Below are 20,663 nucleotides of genomic sequence, written 5' to 3'. Positions count from 1 at the left end.
GCTTTTTACTACATATATAAATGTGTAGATACGTGTGAGTGGAGATTATGTACAGGTACGTGGGTATACAAATATAGTGGCTAGATTATTAAGTACATCCTCATAATCCAAATAACTGGCTGCTCTGCCAGAGACAATGTCACATATCTATATCGTTCTTTATAAAGAATGCTATGGATATGTGACAGGCAGTTGGATACCGAGGAATACCATTCGTGTACAATTCGGCAAAAAGAATGGCCCGACAGTGTGGAACTCTGAGCAGAGTACGATAATCACCAACTATGCCAGTGCATATAGCACAGATACTGCTGGCTTGTTCACTTACAATGCTATCAAGAATTATCCAACAACAAAACTGATGTGAGAATCAGAGGTGAAAAAAATCACGCAGTCTAACAGATTGATCATAATTGGCCAAATGACAGCACTGTGTAACAGCAATAACAAAGGGCTATGCTGAAGTGCATGACACATCAGATCCTATCATGGATAGGCACAGCAGCAGCATACATCATCAGATTCCAATGCTTGTCATCTAAAATCAAGCAGTTTAAAGTTCAATGGGCAGAGTAACTACCAACAAGTCTTGATTCCCACAGTTTATGGTAGGACCAGAGTATAGATACAGCAACATGAATCAATAGACCAATAATGACAAATGTCAACAATGCAAACTAGTAATGGAAGCAAGATGTGGGAAGTGTTTTTGAGGCATATATGTCAAGTCTCCTGATACCAGAGGATAAACATTGGAGTGACACAGTTCTGGTAAGAATTACTTTAAATAGCACCATGTCACAAGGCATGAATCATTCGAGAATGATTCCAGGAGTATGAGGGTAATTTTATTATTTCATTAGCCCGCTCAGAGAGAGAGAGAGAGAGTGTGTGTGTGAGCGAGTGGGGGGGGAAGTAGAATACCATAAAAGATATGACAAAGAAGTAATATAGAAATAAATTAATGATTAACATAGAAATGTTACAAGCTTAAAGTAAAAAAAAAATTATAATGAAATAATCAAATTAGGTAGTTTATCATTAATAAACTAATGCTTCTGGAGCTCAATGATGCCATGTACACAACAGAAAAAAAGTTTTTCATCAAATATGAATTATAAAAGAAAAGATCAGTTTTCTGATCTGAATTATTTATTAAACTTATCAGGACAAGTCAACTAATGTTTGTCATGGCTGCACTGAACAGTTTGTTTTAATGACCTATTTCTTTAATAGGTTAAGACAACAGCAATTAGTTTGATTTTGTTCTTATATTTACACATCATACAAATGTAAAACAAATTGTTTCCTGGCTTTTTTTTTTTTTTTTTTTTTTTGTTTAATGTTGTCTTGACTTTTGCACATAATACTTTAATAATTTCATATACTATCCAAATGTTAACTTACTTAAGCAGTAAATATAAAGCATTAAGAAAGCAAAGCATCTTTCTAAATCAGTACCCAAATGAGCATCATACTTAAAATGTTCTTGCTCTACCAAAGTTAAATCTTGATTAAAAATTTCTAATCTTTAACTTATATCAGATTATGCACATATTTATTCATCTTTTTGTATCTGATTCCCTAAGTAACATCCACAGAATTTGACCATAAGACACATTCAATGGAAGACAATAATTAATACTAAATACAGGCAGCTCTAGCTTAACGAGTTTTTGTATTATGAGTTCTTTTTATCAAGTATCAACAAAATCAAAAATATGAACATTGATCGCAATAAATAAATACTAAATATTCATAAATAAGACATTTCAAATCACAAGCGAATGTATACAACACAGTACTACTGCGTACTGTATTGTATACAATATTTCCTGCTGTAATAGTACTGTATTGTATACAATACAGTACTATTACTGTAGTACTACAGCAGAGATCGCACAAAATGAAACAAAAGCAGTCATTATTATTACTAACAATTCCAGCTTGAGGTTTCCACACATGACGTGTTTCCACAAATAACGTTACTGATCTGATTCAAGCACATAGTGCAGAGCTCACAAATGAAGACCTCCTTGTAATGGCAAAATGTGAAGAAGCTGAGGAAGAAGAAGATTTAACAGCTGAAACTCCTGTTCATTCCTTCACTCTCAAGAAGCTTAATGAAGCTTTACGACACATAGAAAAAGCAATTCAGATTTTTGAATAAAGATTAAAATTTCAAGTGCACTAGTAAAGTTTCCACAGATTTAAAATATGCTTATGTATTCTGTCGTGAAATTTATAAAGAGAAGACTGTCTTGGAAACTAACGACTCTTGAAGCATTTTTGAAGAAAAAGACTACTTCTTGTGCTTCCAACAAACCAACAATCAATGTTGAACCAACAACGAGTGTGCATTTAGTTGATGATGAAGAAGAATAAACATTCTTTAACATTTGTATGACATTATTAATTTCTTTATTATTATAATTTGCTTGTTTTTTAAGGCTATGTTTTCATTTCTTTGGATAAAGAAATCATTGTTTAAACATAAACTATTGTTTTGTTGACCTTTATTTAATTTTATTGTTGAAAAATTTCATTTTTGAGAACGTAACTCCTGTTTTTTAACATTACATCTATGGGAAATAAATTCCCGCTTTACGAGCTCGCGCTAGAAATGAATTAACTCGTAAAGTAGGGAACTACCTGTAATATTAATTTTTAAATTTTGTTCATTTCTATACTATAAAAAAAACTGTCACCCTAATATCGTTGCTCTAAAGTTTATACTTTTTTTTAACCAATAGACTAAAAATTTAAGACTAAAAATTTTTAAACTTCTTCAGTTCAAGCTAGAACAGTTTGTACTGCTCTTTCTTTTATTCCTTTAATAATTCATTAGGTCCACTCTTAAATATTAAGTATATCAGTGCCGTGGCTAGCCATTTCAGTACCTGAAGGAAGAATGAAAAATTGCACCCTACTGTTAATGATGGCAATTATTTAATCTTTCTTTTGGCGCCCCTTTCACATGGCTTTTCACGTGAGGCAAGAGCCTCGTTCACCTCACCCTCAGCATGGCTCTGATGTATATCACTGGCTTAACTTTTTGTTAAAAAATAATAGAAAATTAGCCCCAATATGGTAATTACTATAAGAATAAATATTAAATAAACAACCAGGGGATTTCCGATCTGAAATGTTTCTGTTTATTTCCCATATGGCTTCTAAACTGGATTAACACATGGACTCTTTCTCCTCCTCCCTCCCCCCTCCATAACCGGTCTACAAGAAAGTGATTTAGCATACAACAACATGGATTTAATATTTATATCTGCTTTCATATTCACAAACCATAGCAAATACCAATATGATCTCAGCTCTCAGAAGTGATATAAAAAGGAAAATAAATAATAATAATCTACATGAGAAAAATTTCGCTCCCCTATACCTAAATTCAAGTAGAATATATTTGCTTTTGCAAGAAAAAGAAAAAAATATGTAAGTACAAAATTCATATAACATACATAATGTTGGTATTGCTCAATTGTAAGAATCAAATTGCTGTATTTCATTCTTAAATACAGTAACCTTAAATCACGCTCATTCTATCAAAAAAAAAAAAAAAAAGAGAGAGAGAGAGAGAATTAATGATGTTCTTGTTTATTGGAATGAGCAACAGTCTGGAAAATAAGGTGTGGGGGATTTCAGAGACTGCTGGTAGTCATTGTGGAACAAGTAAATACATGGGCTGTGTTAGGGTAGCTAAGAATAGGAACAAGTGCATGTATACTTGCATGTATACCAACGCTAGGAGTTTGGTAAATAAATTTGAGGTGTTGGTCAAAACATCAAAGGCAAATATTGTTGGGATATCAGAGATGTGGTGTCATTCAATTATAAGGAATGCATAAATGGAATTCAGGGAGTACAATATGTACCGGAAGGATAGACAGGAAAGGAAGGGAGGAGGAGTTATGCTATTAGTTAAGAAACACAAAATCCAAGGAAGTACAGTTAGTCGATATGGGTGGACAGAGCAGTGTCGAGTCAGCTTGGTGTGACATAAGCACTGGGAAAGCAAAATTGAGAGCAGGAGTGTGTTATAGGCCTAATGACTCTGATGAGTATAATAAACAAGTGTACAGAGAAATACAGTGGGCCAGTAAATAATCATATTGTCTTATAATGGGGGATTTTAATTTCCCAGATATTGACTGAAATTCGGGGACTGGTCTGAACAATTTGATTGGATACTATAATGTGGTCACAAAAGGAATGATGCAAAGAATAATTTTGATACCATATATTTGGATCTTAGAAAGGCTTTTGATACTGTTGCACATGGAAGACTGCTGCACAAATCGGAGCAATGTGGCATTGGAGGCAAATTGCTGGTATGGATAAGGGGATAATTGAGTGGGAGAAGACAGAGAGTGGTAATCAATGGACACTGCTCTTCGTTGACTAATGTTATTAGTGGAGTCCCCCAGGAGTCCATTGTTGTTTTCTGTATTTATCAATGATATTGATGATGGTATATCAGGCTTAATGTCTAAGTTTGCAGATGATACAAAGGTTGACAGGGTTGTTAATGACACTAATGACAGTACGCTGCAACAGGATCTAGAAAAGTAGAGCAGATGGGTTGAGAGGTGGCAACTGGAGTTTAACATTGACAAATGAAAAGTTGGTTGGTTGGTTTTGATTTTATTGGCACATTAGCTACTAAGGCTATAATGCGCCCAAATGAAAAGTACTGCATATGGGAAGCAGTAACCCCAGAGTAATGTATGAACTGTGTGGTACTACACTGATGGTGATAGAGAATGAAAAGGACCTGGGGGTAATTGTGCAGTCAGATATGAAGTTTTCTGAGCAGTGCAGACGGTCTGCAAGAGTAGCTCATGGTGTCTTGTCAATGATATACAGGAATTTTGCTAGCAGGGATAAGCAGGTGATTATCCCCTTGTATAAGGCAACGGTCAGGCCACACCTTGAGTTCTGTATACAGGTCTGGAGGTCTCATTTTAAGAAGGATGTAGAGCTGCTGGAACGAGTACAGAGAAGGGCAACAAGATTAGTGAATGGAAAAAGGGGTGCTCTTATGAAGAAAGGCTTAAGCTTTGCAAATTATAGTGTCTGGAGACTAGGCACCTGCGAGGTGATCTGATTGAGGTGTATAAGGCCTTGAATGGTTTAAGCATGCTCAATGGTGATGTATCCTTCCTCTTCCTCAGAATAATCGCCTGAGAGGGCACAAATTCAAATTGAGGAAAGACAGTTGTAGGATAGATGTGTGGAAGTTTGCCTTTAGCCATGGGTGGTTGATTGCTGGAACAAATTTCCATCTGTCATTGTAGAAGTTGATCGCTGAAACAGATTGAAGGCAGAACCAGACAAACATTTGGAGCAAGTGGATGGGTGAAATGAGAAGGCTGATACTGTATAAGCTCGCTTTCTTGCATAATATGCCTTTACTAATGCTAATGACCACCAGATCAGAGGAGTTTACGATGAATTATCAATACAAACATTAATCATATTTAGCAATCATGGACTTGAACCCCGATTCATTCAAAGAGCATGTGCTAGCATTCTCGCCGCTGACCACTAGGCTACGTCATGCCTAATGTATTACCAAGTAGCAGTAGTCATTTAATTCGTGATCCTTATTATGAAAAAGCATAAAACGCTTTTTCATTGTAAGACATCATAAATTAAATGACTAATCATAACTAATACTACTTGGTTCACAAGCTTTACAAACTTCATAAACACTATTATAAAAGAAAGTTTTTTTTTTAAAAAGCAGACTATAAATGAACCAGCTAAAAGTTTCCATTTTGTATATTTAATAATATTAATTTTAAAATGAATAAATTATACCTTTACTTGGGGTTACATCACTATCAGTTAAATGAAAATAAATAAGAAATATGATATTCCAGTTATTCATAGTGATGGAATACATTTGAAGTCATCAGCTCAACAAAGGTAGCATATTTCTGAGGATTCTGTTATTTTATTTCAGTAGAAAATTTAATTCCATTTACTGATACAAATTCACTTTCATTTATTATATAATCTATATATAAAAAAAAAATTTCACCATTTAAACATATTGAGCTCAATATATAACATATATTAACAACAGCATCTTTTGGGCATGTGCATAAGTTTTCAGTCTAGCAGAAAGATACTTTAAGTGAATTCTTGTTTTTCCCATTTGTCATGTGTGCTGAATATTATGAAATTTGTCAATTCTGACTAACAAAAAAATCCAATCAAATCAAATGAACTACCTAAAAGCCTTCACAAAAGAAGCCTTCTAAAAATGTTTTGATCAGTGATGGGCATGAGGAACAAATGTGTAGTTTGAAGAATATTAACAATGTAAACATTAATCACTGAATAAAATATTTTTTGTAAGTCACCAAACTTTTTAATCAAATTTTGTATATATTTATATACAAAACTTTTAAATTTTGTTATACATGTTTCATTATTTACTAAAATGGAGCCCAATTTTATAAAGTGTATGAATTTCTAGTGTGACATGACATATTTAAGAATGAACATAACCTAAACCCTCTCCTAATCTTCTTTTATAATATATAAATACAACTCATAGCTAACATCTTGTTTTTGTCCCTTAGAATGTTTGTTTACAATAACAGATAGTCAATTAATATCATATTTAGCTATAAAAGAATGTCCTGTATAAACTCACTCACTTTCTGTTTTGCTATAATTGCTACTAATAATTAGCATATAACAAAATATAATTGCTACTTGTAATTAGCATGTAGCAACAGTAAGTAGCATATAGCAAAACAAAGTGAGCATTAAGTAGATTTATAGAAGTACAAATAAACATGCAATTTTTTCTGGAAACTCTAGCAGTTTCTCAATGTCAGGAGGAGGAAAATGTATACTGAAAAATACTTCAACATATCTCAATGTATTATTATTATCAATTAACAACTTTGACTGATATAAATTATATATGAAATATATGGAAGTATAAATTCACTTACTCAAATGCAAAACACCAAAAAAATAATAATAACAAACATATCAAGAATTTTATAGATTATCCAACTGCAAGCACAATTAACATTAATATAACTCTTCAGTACAAAAGGAGATTCCAGAAAACTTTTCAAAAACACTGATTTAGATTGTCTTAGCAATCATGTCTTAGTAAATTTCACAATATTTAAAACTATTGTGCTACCCATCACAAAGATACCACATTGTTGCACTTCTTTTCCCATCCTTAATAGGTATAAAAATACTGAAATTTCAGGGGGTACAATTTCAAAATAAAAAAGTAGGGATTTTAGATATAAAAATCACATTAGGTAGAAAATGATAAGTGGTGAAAATGCAAAGAGAACAGAAATATTTACATTTATTTGCACAATTTTTGATATGGAAAGAGAATAAGTACAGATGTTGAACTAATTATAAAAAAAGCATAAAATCTATACTTTACACAATATTAACAACATACAGGTTATGATAATACAACTTAGGCTTATAAGTCACTTGTGGCAAGTTTCATAAAAATATAAATTTTCACTCTCCTTTAATTATGATCCCGTTTGCGACTTATTTTCTTGGATTTGTCAATAGTCTTGGGTGGAGGTATAGAATCAACTTGGGCACGACGTCCATATACACTGCACAGAAAATAAATATGATTTATAGTAATACAATAAACACAATATTTACATTGCAGACTATAATGTGCATTTATATTGAAACGGAGTCTGATTATAAGAAATTGAAAGAGATAAACAATCAACATTTTTAGAATGAAATCTTGCTATGTATCCAAATAAAAATTTTAAAAAATTAAGTTTAATATACAAAATATAGCGGTACATACACTAATGACATTCATACACACATACATTATCACTGTTTGATATAACATGATAATATCACCACCTCTAATATCATTTAGTAACACTACTTATTCCTCCCCCCCCCCATAACTATGGTGGCGCCTCCGTAGCCAGGTGGGAAGGAGCAGCAGTGCGTAGCACACGCTTCTTGATTAGACCGGGGTTCGAGCCCGTCACCACCAAATACGGAGGATGCGGAAAGGTCAAGGAATGACCACCGCATTTCCTGGAGCAATATGACCTTAGTTGCTAATGCTCCTAAAAACCAAATAAAACAAAACAAAACAAAACCATAACTATGCCTTTGGTGGTGAGAGAAAATTGCAGAAGAATTACCCTAAGAAGAAAACAAAATTCATCACCAAAATGCAAGATTATATTATTATTTAAAAATGTTTAAAATTATGCCATAAGTGGAATGTAATTGGTATGGAAAGCTTACTTGGTACTGGATGAGAAAAATGTGCATTTCTCCAAAAAAATAAAAAATAAAAATAAATAATTAACTCTCAAGTGTATGTGCTGGTTATCTTTCTACACCAAAAAATAAAACATAAATTAAACTATTAGAGTGACAACCATGTGAATTTTAGCATTCCTCTATTTTCAACCTACATCAATAATTAGAAATATGAGCTATACAAATTTAAAAACAAAAAAATTGGTTCTCTCATTATTTCCATATAAAGCACACCAACATGCCAGCTCATGTAACTTATAACTTTTATAATTATACCAATTTCTTCCACCACTACATTGGAGATTATGAGTTACACTATAGCATATACAGCGTGTCTCAAAAATATTAGTACAAACGTTTAGGGGAGGTAGATAACATCTAAAGGAATGTGAATTGCATAGGAACTCATAACCGGAAACGTCACGGGAAAGTAGAAGCAGAGGCACGAGAAGCGGAAATGACACAAGACAGTAATCAGTGGCAAACATTTATTTGACATAATATTAACGATGGAGTATGAGATGGATGCATTTCATGATGTTACAACAGATGCTTGAAGGTTCCACCATGAGACGCGATGCAATGCGTGACACCGACGCAGCATGGATTGGTGGACACGGTCGAACACACCTGGAATTTCTTTGACAGTAGCAGCAGCGCAGACGAGGCTCACCCCGAGATCCATTTCCGTCTCCACAGGTGATTCATACACGATAGATTTGAGGGCACCCCACAGAAAGAAATCAAGGCTCGATAAATCAGGTGAGCGTGGGGGCCAGGCAATGGGTCCACCATGGCCAATCTATCGACGCCCAAAATGCCTGTTCGAATGGTCACGAACACACCTTCCATAATGGGCAGGCGCCCCGTCATGTTGAAACTAAATGTTGCGTCTCACATTTGCTGGAACGTCGTCAAGTAATCCTGGTAGAACTTGTTCAAGAAAGATCCGATATTTAGCGGAGTTCATGCGGGATGGTAACAGATATGGACCGACTAAGCAGTCACTGTCCATACCTGCCTACACATTTATTGCGAAGCGATGTTGTACCGCATGGGGGTGCACGCCGTGTGGGTTGTCGTGAGCCCACACATGAGCATTGTGCTGATTGAATAAGCCTTCCCGAGTGGAATAAGCCTCATCCGTGACCAAAACATAGGCTGGAAAATTCAAGTCTTGAACACTTTCTTGGAGAAACCACTGCGCAAAAGCCACACGTGCAGGATGATCTTGGGGGAGCAGTAATTGAACTCTTTGGAGATGAAAGGGGTGTAAGGAATCATTGTGCCAGACATGCTGTACACTGCAACAAGACACTCCTAAGGCAGAGGCAACGGCACATGTGCTAGTAGTACGATTATTCTGGACGGCATTCAACACACTTTCTTCCATAGCGGGAGTTCGCGTCGAACATGGTCTGCCCACACTACTACTGTTACCTCTAAATGACCCATAATCGCACAAATTTTGATGCACACGCGCAAGCAAACGGTGGTCCGGTACATGACTGTCTGGGAAGCGTTCTCCATAAATTCGATGAGCGGCTCGTCCATTGCCCTCTGCTAATCCATACACTAGGTGCATGTCTGCCAACTCACAGTTCATATATCAATGCATGCGGCGACTACTGCTTGAATGAGTAAACCAGAAATTTTCCCTCTCGCGAACTGATTAACAGCACTGTGTACCAACTTACGGTGACGTTTGTGGTTATGGGTTCCTATGCGATTCACATTCCTTTAGATGTTACCTGCCTTCCCTAAACGTTTGTACCAATATTTTTGAGACACCCTGTATATATATACAGTGGCAGACAAAAAAACTGCATCACCTTAAAAAAAGTAACATTTGTAGTGAAACATAAGATATTGTTTGATTACAGTCATTTTGTTTGTCGCAAAGCAAAGGTATTGATTCAGATAATGCTTCTATTACAGACAATAACTGCAAAGTATTGTATCAGATAACGCTTCATTTGCAGACAGTAATTGCAAGGTATTGCATCAGCCATTTCTATAAATATGGCAGTTTTGAAGGGTATACAAGTTCATTAGTATCGTGTTTTGTGGAGATGTAAGCATGGGTCCATGTATTCAGTTGCCATCCAAGAAAAAAAAGTGCAGCTGTTGCTCTGTCCCAGGAAGGGCTTTCTATGCATGCTATTGCTGATAAAATAGGCTGTCACCAGTCAACAGTATCTCAGGAGCTGAAATTAAAGTGTGAAACCGGTGATGTGAAGAGAAAACCTGGATCATGCCATAAGAGACTGGCTACGCCTTCCCAAGATCAATATTTGAAACAGCTATGCCTTCGTAATCGCCGTGATAGTGCTCCTGATCTGAAACTGGACATTGAGATGGCTTCTGGTGTTAAAACAAGTGCATGAAATCCAGAGACAGCTTTTGGAATGTGATCTGCATGCCTATCAGCCCAAGAAGAAGCCTTGTTGGGTCAACAAATGAGGAAGAATTGACTTGCTTGGGCTAAAACGCATGTTTTGTGGACAAAAGAGCAATGGGACACCGTCAGCTTTTCTGATAAATCAAAATTCAACTTGCTTGGCTCAGATGGGGAGTGTTATGTCAGAAGACAAAAATTAGAGGCATACCATCCTGACTGCATAACACTGACTGTAAAGTTCCTCACCAGTCAGATGGTCTGGGGATGCATAACAAGCAAAGGGGTGGGACAAATAAGTTTATTAACGGAACAGTGAATGCAGAAACCTACACTGTTATCTTGTTGGAGGAGTGTCTAAAACCCATTATTAGAGATAACCACACAGATGCCCAAAACTGCATTTTTCAACAGGACTCAGCACCTTGCCAGACAGCAAATTTGGTAAGTTTTATGCTATTTAGATTTAATGATGAGTTTGTCTTCTTGTCTCACAAGACTTAAAACATACTAACACCAATGTTTTCTCTCTCAAGGTGCAGTCATACCTCAGAAATGCTGGCATTACAGTGTTGAACTGGCTTGACAACAGTCTAGATTTGAACCCTATTGAAAATTGCTGTTACATAATGTCATCTAAAATTACTCAAAAGAAGCCAACAAATAAGATTCAGTTGCAGGAGAGTATTGTAAGGGTGTGGCACCACGAAATTGGGCAACCATATATCCAGAAGTTGATTAACTCTATGCCAGATCGTTGCAAGGCTGTAATTACAGCTTGAGGAGGCAATTACAAAATATTGAGGACTTATTTTGCTGATTTACAGTACATAATATTATCACATTAACTTATCATTTCAGTTTGTACACGTAAATGCAATAAAATGTACGTTTGGTTGTCATGATTGCCATTTACATGATTTCTCATATTTCAATTAATTATGCATTTTACCCTTTGGGAAGATATTTATGGCAATTAGGTATATCAAGCGGAATCTTTTTATTGGATTTCATTCACAGAGGTATATATTCCATCTAACAAATGCATTTTGAACATTTCTGCAACCCATAATGCAGCGTAAAACATTATTTGCAAAATTAAATTTTATATATATATATAATTTATTTGGGAAGATAGAAGGGGTGGTGTAGGATCATGCTTCTAATCAAAAACAGCGTGAGCACAAAGAGAGTTTTTCCTGAGTCAGAAGTTATATCTGCCAGCATAGTTTTGTTTTGTTGTTTGTTATTTGGGTTTTTTAGGAGCATTAGCAACTAAGGCCATATTGCTCCGGGGATATGCAGTGGTCATTCCATGACCTTTCCACATCCTCCATATTTGGTGGTCACGGGCTCGAACTCTGGTCTAATCAAGAAGCGTGTGCTATGCACTGCTGCTCCTTCCCACCTGGCTACGGAGGCGCCCCATAATTTAGGACTCACAAGTTTAACTGTAAGAACAATTATTAAAAATAAAGAATTAATTTTAGCAGCGGGAAAGACAGCTGTTCCACTGGAAGCAACTAGGGCTAGGCCAGCTATTAGGATTGAAATGGAGAGACTTTAACTAAATGTATTGAAGATAATATCCAATGCAGAATTCGGTTAAGTTAAATATTATACAAAAAAAAAAAAAAAAAAAGAGAGAGATTAGCCTATATGATGATCTGAAGAAAACTCATCTAAAATAAAAAAAAAAATGTGCCACCATTTAAAACTAGTAAGGGCTGATTGGATAGATTTAGAATCCAGGGAGAAGCCGCAAGAACTTGTTAAAATTATTGAAGGGGGTATTATGCATTATACTTCTCAACAAGTTTTTAACATAGATGAAGCAGGACTTTTTTGGAAACGAATGCCTAAAAGAAGTTTCATATTGAAAGAAGAAAAAACATGCCAGGTTTCAAAGCGACAAAGGATCGGTTGACTTTATTGTTGGATGGTAACGCTGTGGGGGATTTAAAATTAAAACTCCTTTTAGTTCACCAGGAAGAGGGCCAAAGTACAACCCAAAATAGACACATTTTTTATGATTAAATTCATCAATTAAATGAAATCAATTAAAATCAATTTAGATCAATTGAATTCATGATTTTAATCGGAATTTTAATACATAAGTAGTTACCACATAATGATATATGTATGCAATGCAGAATATTTTATATGTACAAATATTTCAATATTAAATATTTTGACCGACATTTGTGCATCTTTTCACTACTGTTTATTATTGATTAGGAAATATCCTATGGCACTGACTGCAACTCACAAATACATATGCTACCTTATGGGAATGCGGCGCTCGCTTAGTGCTCTGTTTTTCCAGAACGAATTATCAGCGTTAAGTGGGGGTTACCTCTATTAGAATCATGGAATACCTTAGCAATAATCACAGAAGCCACGAATGCATATATACCATTAAGAAAATATAGCACAAGGAGAATGGTGAGATAATGAAACTACAGGAAGTGGTCAGTCTAACAGAGCAGAAAAAAGATAGTATGGGAAAATTACTGAGCGATGAAAAGTACAGAAGCCTACAACATCTGCAAGTTGATCTGTAATAGTACCACAGATTAGATTAGGGAGGTCACGGCTGAGTATGAGAAAGCACTAGCTATAAGAGCAAGGAATGGGGACAAGGAGATTTTCCTACATTCTCATGTAAGAAAATCTTAGATAACTCAGTTGATGTTGCTGATGAACTGAATAGGTACTTTGCACTGGTCTTTACTGATGAAAGATCCTTCGTGCTGAGGAGACTGTGTGAATGAGGCTGAGCCATATGACATTAGCGATTTCGAAATTACAGATGACAGTTTATTAGAAAAACTTCAAGCTAAAGGCAAGGAGGGTTCTGGAATTAGCATTAGTAGAGGCACATGATGCAAGAAAGCAAGCTTATGCAGCATCATCCAAAAAAAAAAAAAAAAACCTCTTCCCATTTCACTTATCCATTCATTCCAAATGTTTGTCTAGTTCTGCCTTGAATTTATTTAAGCTATCAACTTCCACAACAACATATGGAAGTTTGTTCCCGCAATCAACTACCCGCTGGCTAAAGGCAAACTTCTGCACATGTATTCTACAACTTTGTCTTTCCTCAGTTTGAATCTATATCCCCTTCAGGTTTGTAATCTGAGAAAGAAGAAGAATCCCATCAGCATTAATCCTGCTCAATCCACTGAAGGCCTTATACACCTCAATAAGATCACCTCGCAGGTGCCTAGTCTCCAGAAGCTGCAATTTGCAGAACTTAAGCCTTTCTTCATAAGATCACCCCTTTGTTCCCTTCACCAATCTTATTGCCCATCTCTGTACTCATTTTAGTAACTCTACATCCTTCCTAAAATTAGGCTTCCAGACCTGTACGCAGTACTCAAGGTGTGGACTGACCATTGCCTTATACAAGGGGATAATCACCTCCTTATCCTTGCTCGCAAAATTCCTGTATATCACTGACAAGACCCCGTGACCTACTCTGGCAGCCTGTCTGCACTGCTCAGAAATCATATCTGACTGCACAATTACCCCAAGGTCTCTTTCATTCTCCACTACCCTAAGTGTAACACCACATAGTTGGTACATTTCTCTGGGGTTATTGCTACCCATATGCAGTACTTTGCATTTGTCAATTCAGTTGCCACTTCTCAGCCCATCTACCCAACTTTTCCAGATCCTGTTGCAGCAGTATACTGTCATTACTGTTATTAACAACCCTACCAACCTTTGTATCGTCTGCAAACTTTTACTTTAAGCTTGATATACCTTCATCAATATCATTGATAAATATACAAAAAAACAATGGGCCCAACATTGAACCCTGAGGGCCACCACTAATAACATTAGTCCACGTACAGCAGTACCCATTGACCACCACTCTGTCTTCACCCATCAACTAACCTTTTATCCATTGTAGCAATTTGCCCTTAATGTCATACTGCTCCAATTTGTACAATAGTCTTCCATGTGTAACAGTATCAAAAGCTTTCCTGTCACCAAGTAATTGATGGCATATACCCAGTAATTTTGAGGGAGGTGGTCAGGAAGTGTATTAAACCATTGGGGTTAATTATGAGGGCATCACTGGACTTGGAAGAGATTCCTTTGGATTGGAGAAGAGTCAACATATTGCCAATACATAAAGACATTTCTAAGAGTGATCTCAGTAACTACAGACTGGTTAATCTGACTTTGGTGGTAGGGAAAATCTTGGAGGCAATGATTAAGAGTGCAATCCAGGGACATTTAGATAGAAATGGCATTTTGAAGGACACAAACATGGTTTTGTTTAGGGGAAATCACGTTTAAATAACCTAATAAGCTATCTTGACACAATTACTCATGAGCCGGATGTAGAGAACAATTTCAACATATTTTATTGGGATTTTAGTAAGGCATTTGACTCAGTCTCCCTCATGAGAGGTATATAAGCTGGAACATGTCCAGCTTATATACCTCTCTCTGAGCAGTGTAAACAGCTGGGATTATTGGAAAGATTCTAATCTAGACTGCATGATGCCTGCAGGATAGAAGGCAGAGGGTTGTGATTAATGGATATTCTTCAGCTTGGTGTCACGAAAGAAGTGGGTCCCCCAAAGACTGTTCTTGGACCACTGTTGTTTCTGATTTTCATAAACAAAATCGACAAAGGGATAAAGAGCATAATGTCAAAATTCGCAGATGACATAAAGATTGGGAGAGTCGTTAATGATCAGTGCCAAGCAGCACTCCTTATGGATGACTTGAACAGGCTTCAAGAACGACCAGAAAAGCAGCAGCTGTGTTTTAATGCAGCAAAGTGCAAGGTCTTACACTTCAGGAATAACAACCCACAAATAAATTATACACTTGGTGAGCTTGAATTAAAAAGAGTAATGGAAGAAAGGGATCTGTGAATTATGATAGAGGAAGATATGAAGTTTTCTGAGCAGTGTAAACAGCTGGCTAGGAAAGACCATGGTGCTCTATCTATGATTTATTGAACAATATCCTGTAGAGATAGGGAGGTCATAACCTCCACTGTATAAGGCAATTGTAAGATCGCATTTGGAATATATTGTCCAAGTATGGATAACTTATCTAAACGTGCTCAGATAACTTATCTAAACGTGCTTAGTGTCTTCAGAGGCAAGTCTGAAGCCTTTTGGCTCTTGTGGCTTTGCATACTTTGGGACAGGAATAACCCTATAGGATTTACAGTCTTGGGTGCATAAACTGAGTGAGGGTTTGGTGTCTAAGAAGAAAAAGCTACCAATATTGAGGCAGCAGTTGTGGATACCATCTGGTACAGTATCCTATAGCAGAAAAGTCTGGAATGGAGTTGATCAGCCACTTTGAGGATGACATGGAAATTTTAGCTAGCATATCATAACGTGGGAACCCTTGAACATTACCATTGCATCGGTGGATGACATGTTGTCGTTGTTGGTGGTGCATCAGCAACTGTGGCTATAATGCATGATGGATGACATAAGATCAAATCTTGTAACGCAATCAGCCTAGGCCTCCAGCCAGAAGTCTTGAGGGATGAGCGAGATTTTCTGCAAAAAGATCCTCTTTTGAGATTGGACTTTAATAAACTGAGTTAGGGTTCCATTCTTAACAGTATTATATAGAGAATGATGAGCTGAGAACTCAGGGTTATATCCTGTGAGAGGAATACCACTGATACTTCCAACATGCTTTCCACTTATTCCAGGAAAGGATGAATAAGTTGGATGTTCACCACGGTTTGTTTTGTAAGAAGAACTCACAACACCTAGACATCAATACATGTGAAATAAAAACAAGCCAATGCACCAGCGAAAACCAGGAATTAGGAAGAGAAAGCTGAAGACAGGTAAAAATGAACAGAAATGTGGCAAGACTCGTTCAGAAAAAGTGATGATCGAACAGTCTTACCCAGAAACTTAGGAATAATACCACAGCAATTTATTTATTTCTGCCTTTATAACTTTCATGCCACATCATTTTTCTTTCTTTTGTGTTTATATTTAAAGTTTATTTATTTCACCTTCAAATTATTCACAATGGGAATTCTAGCACAAATGTGATCATCAACAAAAATCTACTCAAAATTTTCTGGTTTTAAACAATAAACTTGTTCTCAGTCAATAATTACATGCATCATTTTTTTGGTATTACACACTTAAGAATACTGATTGAAAACTAGTTTACTATTAGATTAGGTTATGTGTTAAGCACCAAAGCAAGTAACGGCTATGGGGTATCAGTATATTGTGTCCATAACTGAATGTATTCTTTTGTCAATTTGCTGAATGAAAAACCTGAGTTTCCAGGAGAAAAAAAAAAACTATGTAACCCTTGCCTGAGACTAACTAATTCAGCCATGTTGTGAAAAAAAGCCCATAAAAATTCTTCACGTCATTGACATGATTCAAACTCAAGCCTTTTTGAGTTGGTGTGGGAAGCTAGGGCCAAACTGAAAAATATAGAAAATATCATGATGCGATTGTTTACCTTAATGATTACTTAATTTTCAGTTTTAAAATACTGAATTTTTTTATTTAAAATTTTATTACTTTTGATATATAACTTTTGTTAAATACAGTAAACCCCCGCTATTCGAGGTATCTGTATTCTCGGTTTCGTGTATTTGCGGTCACTGATTTAATATAAAATGAAACCTAAAACAAATGTGAATTTTAAAGCGCCATGAACATTTTCCGCCATAAAAAAACATGGGCGTGGCTAAAATTATCTTTCCCGGTCAAAACAGCGCTCAATGGGTGGGGGGAGAGGGGTGACAAAATCACGAGCGTGGATGTTTCTCGCTAATCCTTGTTCAGTATGTGTTATGCGCTTGCCATGGAAGGTTTCGTCATTTGTTTTTAATTTATATGCTTATAAATTGAATAAATTTATCAATTTATAAATTGATATTCTTACAAAAGTGATAAATTTATCATATTTGATAAAAAATGATAAATTTTTGTAAGCATATCAATTTATAAATTGATATGCTTACAAAAGTGATAAATCTACCGTTTTGCAGTGTAAAACAGACTTTTTCGAATGTGTTAACGGAAGAAAGTGATTTTATTTGGACAAGTTCTTTCTAACCCGTACAAAAATATGGCTACGAATAACAAGGGAATGTGAAATATCAAAGGTGATGACATTGGCAAATAAAATTGAGTTATTAGACAAAATTTCTAATGGTGAAAGTGTCTTCTCACTGGCAAAACATTATAAAATCAATGAGTCAATGGTACGATCAATCAAAAAATCAGAAGAAAAAATCCGCCAGTGTCCATGAAAACGCGCTAATTGCTTCAAAAATTTGCTCTGTAACTCGTGATGTTAAATTAGAAAAAAATGGAAAAGGCTTTAAATCTGTGGATAGAAGACCAAACTCAAAATAAAATTCTGTTAAATTCACTCATGATTTGTGAAAAGGCAAAACTCCTTTATCAACCCTAGCGAAACTGGTGATAGCACTGCGGGATAAGTTTTTTAGCTAGCAAAGGTGCTGGTTTGAAAGATTTGTTTGAAATTTCTAATAAATATTACATTTAATATTAAATTGTTTCTTATTTTCATTTCGATGCCATATGCTTGCATTTCACTATGTACGGTCTATGTACATAGTCATATTATGAAGGTACATATAATACATACATAGACAAAATTTTAGACTAGTTTTTCTTATATATTTCATACTTTGGAACGGAACCCCTTTATTACTATGGGAGCCATAACTCAGTATTTGCATTTTCAGTATTCGCGGCATTTCTCAGGAACGTAACCCCCGCGAATAGCGGCGGTTTACTGTATATCATAACTATTGTAATAAGACAAAGAAAACAATACCTATAGTAATACCAAATATTAAATGAGCAGAATGTATCAATTTCATTTTTGTTTATTCCTACGGCAGAAAATTTTCAGGGATTTGTTTGTTTCAGGGAAAGAAAAAACCATACAACCCCTTTCTGCATGATTTTCAGAAATTACAAATGCAAATTACTTTCTTTATCACTGCACATACTCCAAAAGGTTTAATATTCATATGTATGTATGTTCACTACCATCGAAAAAAAGTATTCAGATATACACTGATTTCACATTTATGCTGCTTCCACTCACTTCAATAGTGAGTTGGTGTCCCTTTGGCTGCTAGGGCACTCCACCCTTCTGGGTAGGCTTTCCATCAATGAACAATAGGTTACAGTGGGTACAGCCCTTCATTCCTCCTGCAGAACAAGGTGACCAGCTGAGCTACCAATGTGGGATGTATTGGTCTGGCCCTCACCAAATGTTCTAGTTCATTCCACAGGTGTTCCATAGGGTTAAAATCAGGACTCTCCACTGGTCATTCCAGCTTTTGTTCATTCATGCCCATGAACCATTCTTGAAAAGTGCTGGTGGTGGTATGACATTTACCTGTTGAAACAAACACTGGTCTGTACTAAAGAACTGCCACATAGCAGGGAGCATGAAATTACCAAAAGTATTAAAGTCCAAGGACCTATCACACCATGAGAAACAGCCCACACTGTAACTCCACTTCCTCTGAACTTCACTGTCACAGCAAACATTCACCAGGCATCCTCCACACCTGTTCATTTGATTAGAAATGTTGCGATGAGATTTGTCACTCCACAGATCTGATTTCCACTACTCTATGTACCAATTATAGCAACTGCTGAATCATGCAAGGTGAGAACACAGTTAGAGATGTTTGTCGTATGTGCTGTTCTTGCCCATGAAAACTGATGCTGTGGAGCTCTGTACATATTGTTCGTACAGACCTTAATCCCTATTGGTGCCATAAACACTCATTGGTTGATGTTTGTTTTGCTTTGCAAGGATATATAATAAGGCTGTCATACCTTTCTAAGTACCCTCTGATCATGTGGAGTGAGCTTCCATGGTCTTCCTGTGCATTGCTGGAAAGTGGTAGTAATACTATTGTACTTTCACTTCATTATAAATTCGGCAACAGTTGACTCTAGATCATGTAGGCTGCCAGCAATGTGACATACAACAATACCCCTTCCAAAATCAGTCAGCTTGGGTCTATATGCCGCGATGAGAACACTTCCGTGGCTCGTACACCTTCTTAATATACTAGTCTGAGTCACTTGTTTATCCTGTAAGGTCCAATGGATACAAGGTACATTTTGGAGGGTAGTATATTTATATATCGTGTCTCATTAAATTAGCCAATTAATATTATCCACGTTTTTCATATAAAATCTACAGTAATCAGCAACACTAATTCTCTATATTACATTAGGCTAAAGCAATTGCTGTTATGTTTTTTTAAAAAACAAATATAGAATTTGTTAATAATGACAGACCATGCATATGAATATGAGTCTTGCAGAATTTCTAAATGTAGCAAAGTATCACTTTTACTTTAATTGATAATGATTCAAAGATTCACTTACTACTTATATGTATCTGAACGAATATATTCAATAACATGGGATACCCCTAACAATAACTGATCGGCTATTGGTGGCACCCAAGGATTATTATCCATTCTTACAACACAGTGATGACCAAGAAGATCAAGGTTACCTAAGTTTGTACAAAAAATTAGTGAGCAATTATATTTGTATCTATAATAAATATGATGTTTGCAAAATTAGTAAATGCTACTTGCTAACCAAGCTTAGTAAACTTGGCATAAGCATGCTATTTTGTGAATTCAATAAGATGGTTCTTCACTTTTGGTTGTAGCCTTTTACTGATAATACAATTATCAATAAATATACAAGGAATCTTGTGATTATATAGGATTTTTTCTAATTGATTAATATACAATTCTAAAACTGATAATTTATATACATTATGAGAGCTGTAATAGCCAACTTGTAACATATGTATCAAAACAAATTCATAAAAACTATTAAACACATATGCAAATACAAAAGTTAATGTTTCTGATTTAAATGAAAGTTGTAACAAA

At 35.7% G+C, this 20,663-nt stretch overlaps 1 protein-coding gene across 1 annotated transcript in view; it reads right to left on the bottom strand.

Annotated features, from left to right (window-relative positions):
- Window positions 1-7,066: 7,066 nt before the first annotated feature.
- Window positions 7,067-20,663, bottom strand: part of LOC150075254 (ras suppressor protein 1-like) — a 57,361-nt gene continuing 43,764 nt past the window's right edge. The window contains exons 8-9 of the mRNA XM_090389061.1: window positions 20,140-20,272; window positions 7,067-7,634 (exon numbers count right to left, since the gene is read on the bottom strand). Of these exons, the coding sequence (XP_090245187.1) occupies window positions 7,541-7,634; window positions 20,140-20,272 (227 nt within the window). The 3' untranslated portion in view covers window positions 7,067-7,540. The remainder of the gene's footprint in view (window positions 7,635-20,139; window positions 20,273-20,663) is intronic.

This window comes from Mastigoproctus giganteus, chromosome 14, assembly GCF_048544385.1.
Source record: "Mastigoproctus giganteus isolate SK-2022 chromosome 14, ASM4854438v1, whole genome shotgun sequence".
Classification (NCBI taxonomy): Eukaryota; Metazoa; Arthropoda; class Arachnida; order Uropygi; family Thelyphonidae; genus Mastigoproctus; species Mastigoproctus giganteus.
The sequence above is the reverse complement of the archived record's forward strand: the minus strand, read 5'-3'. Positions and strand labels throughout refer to the sequence as shown.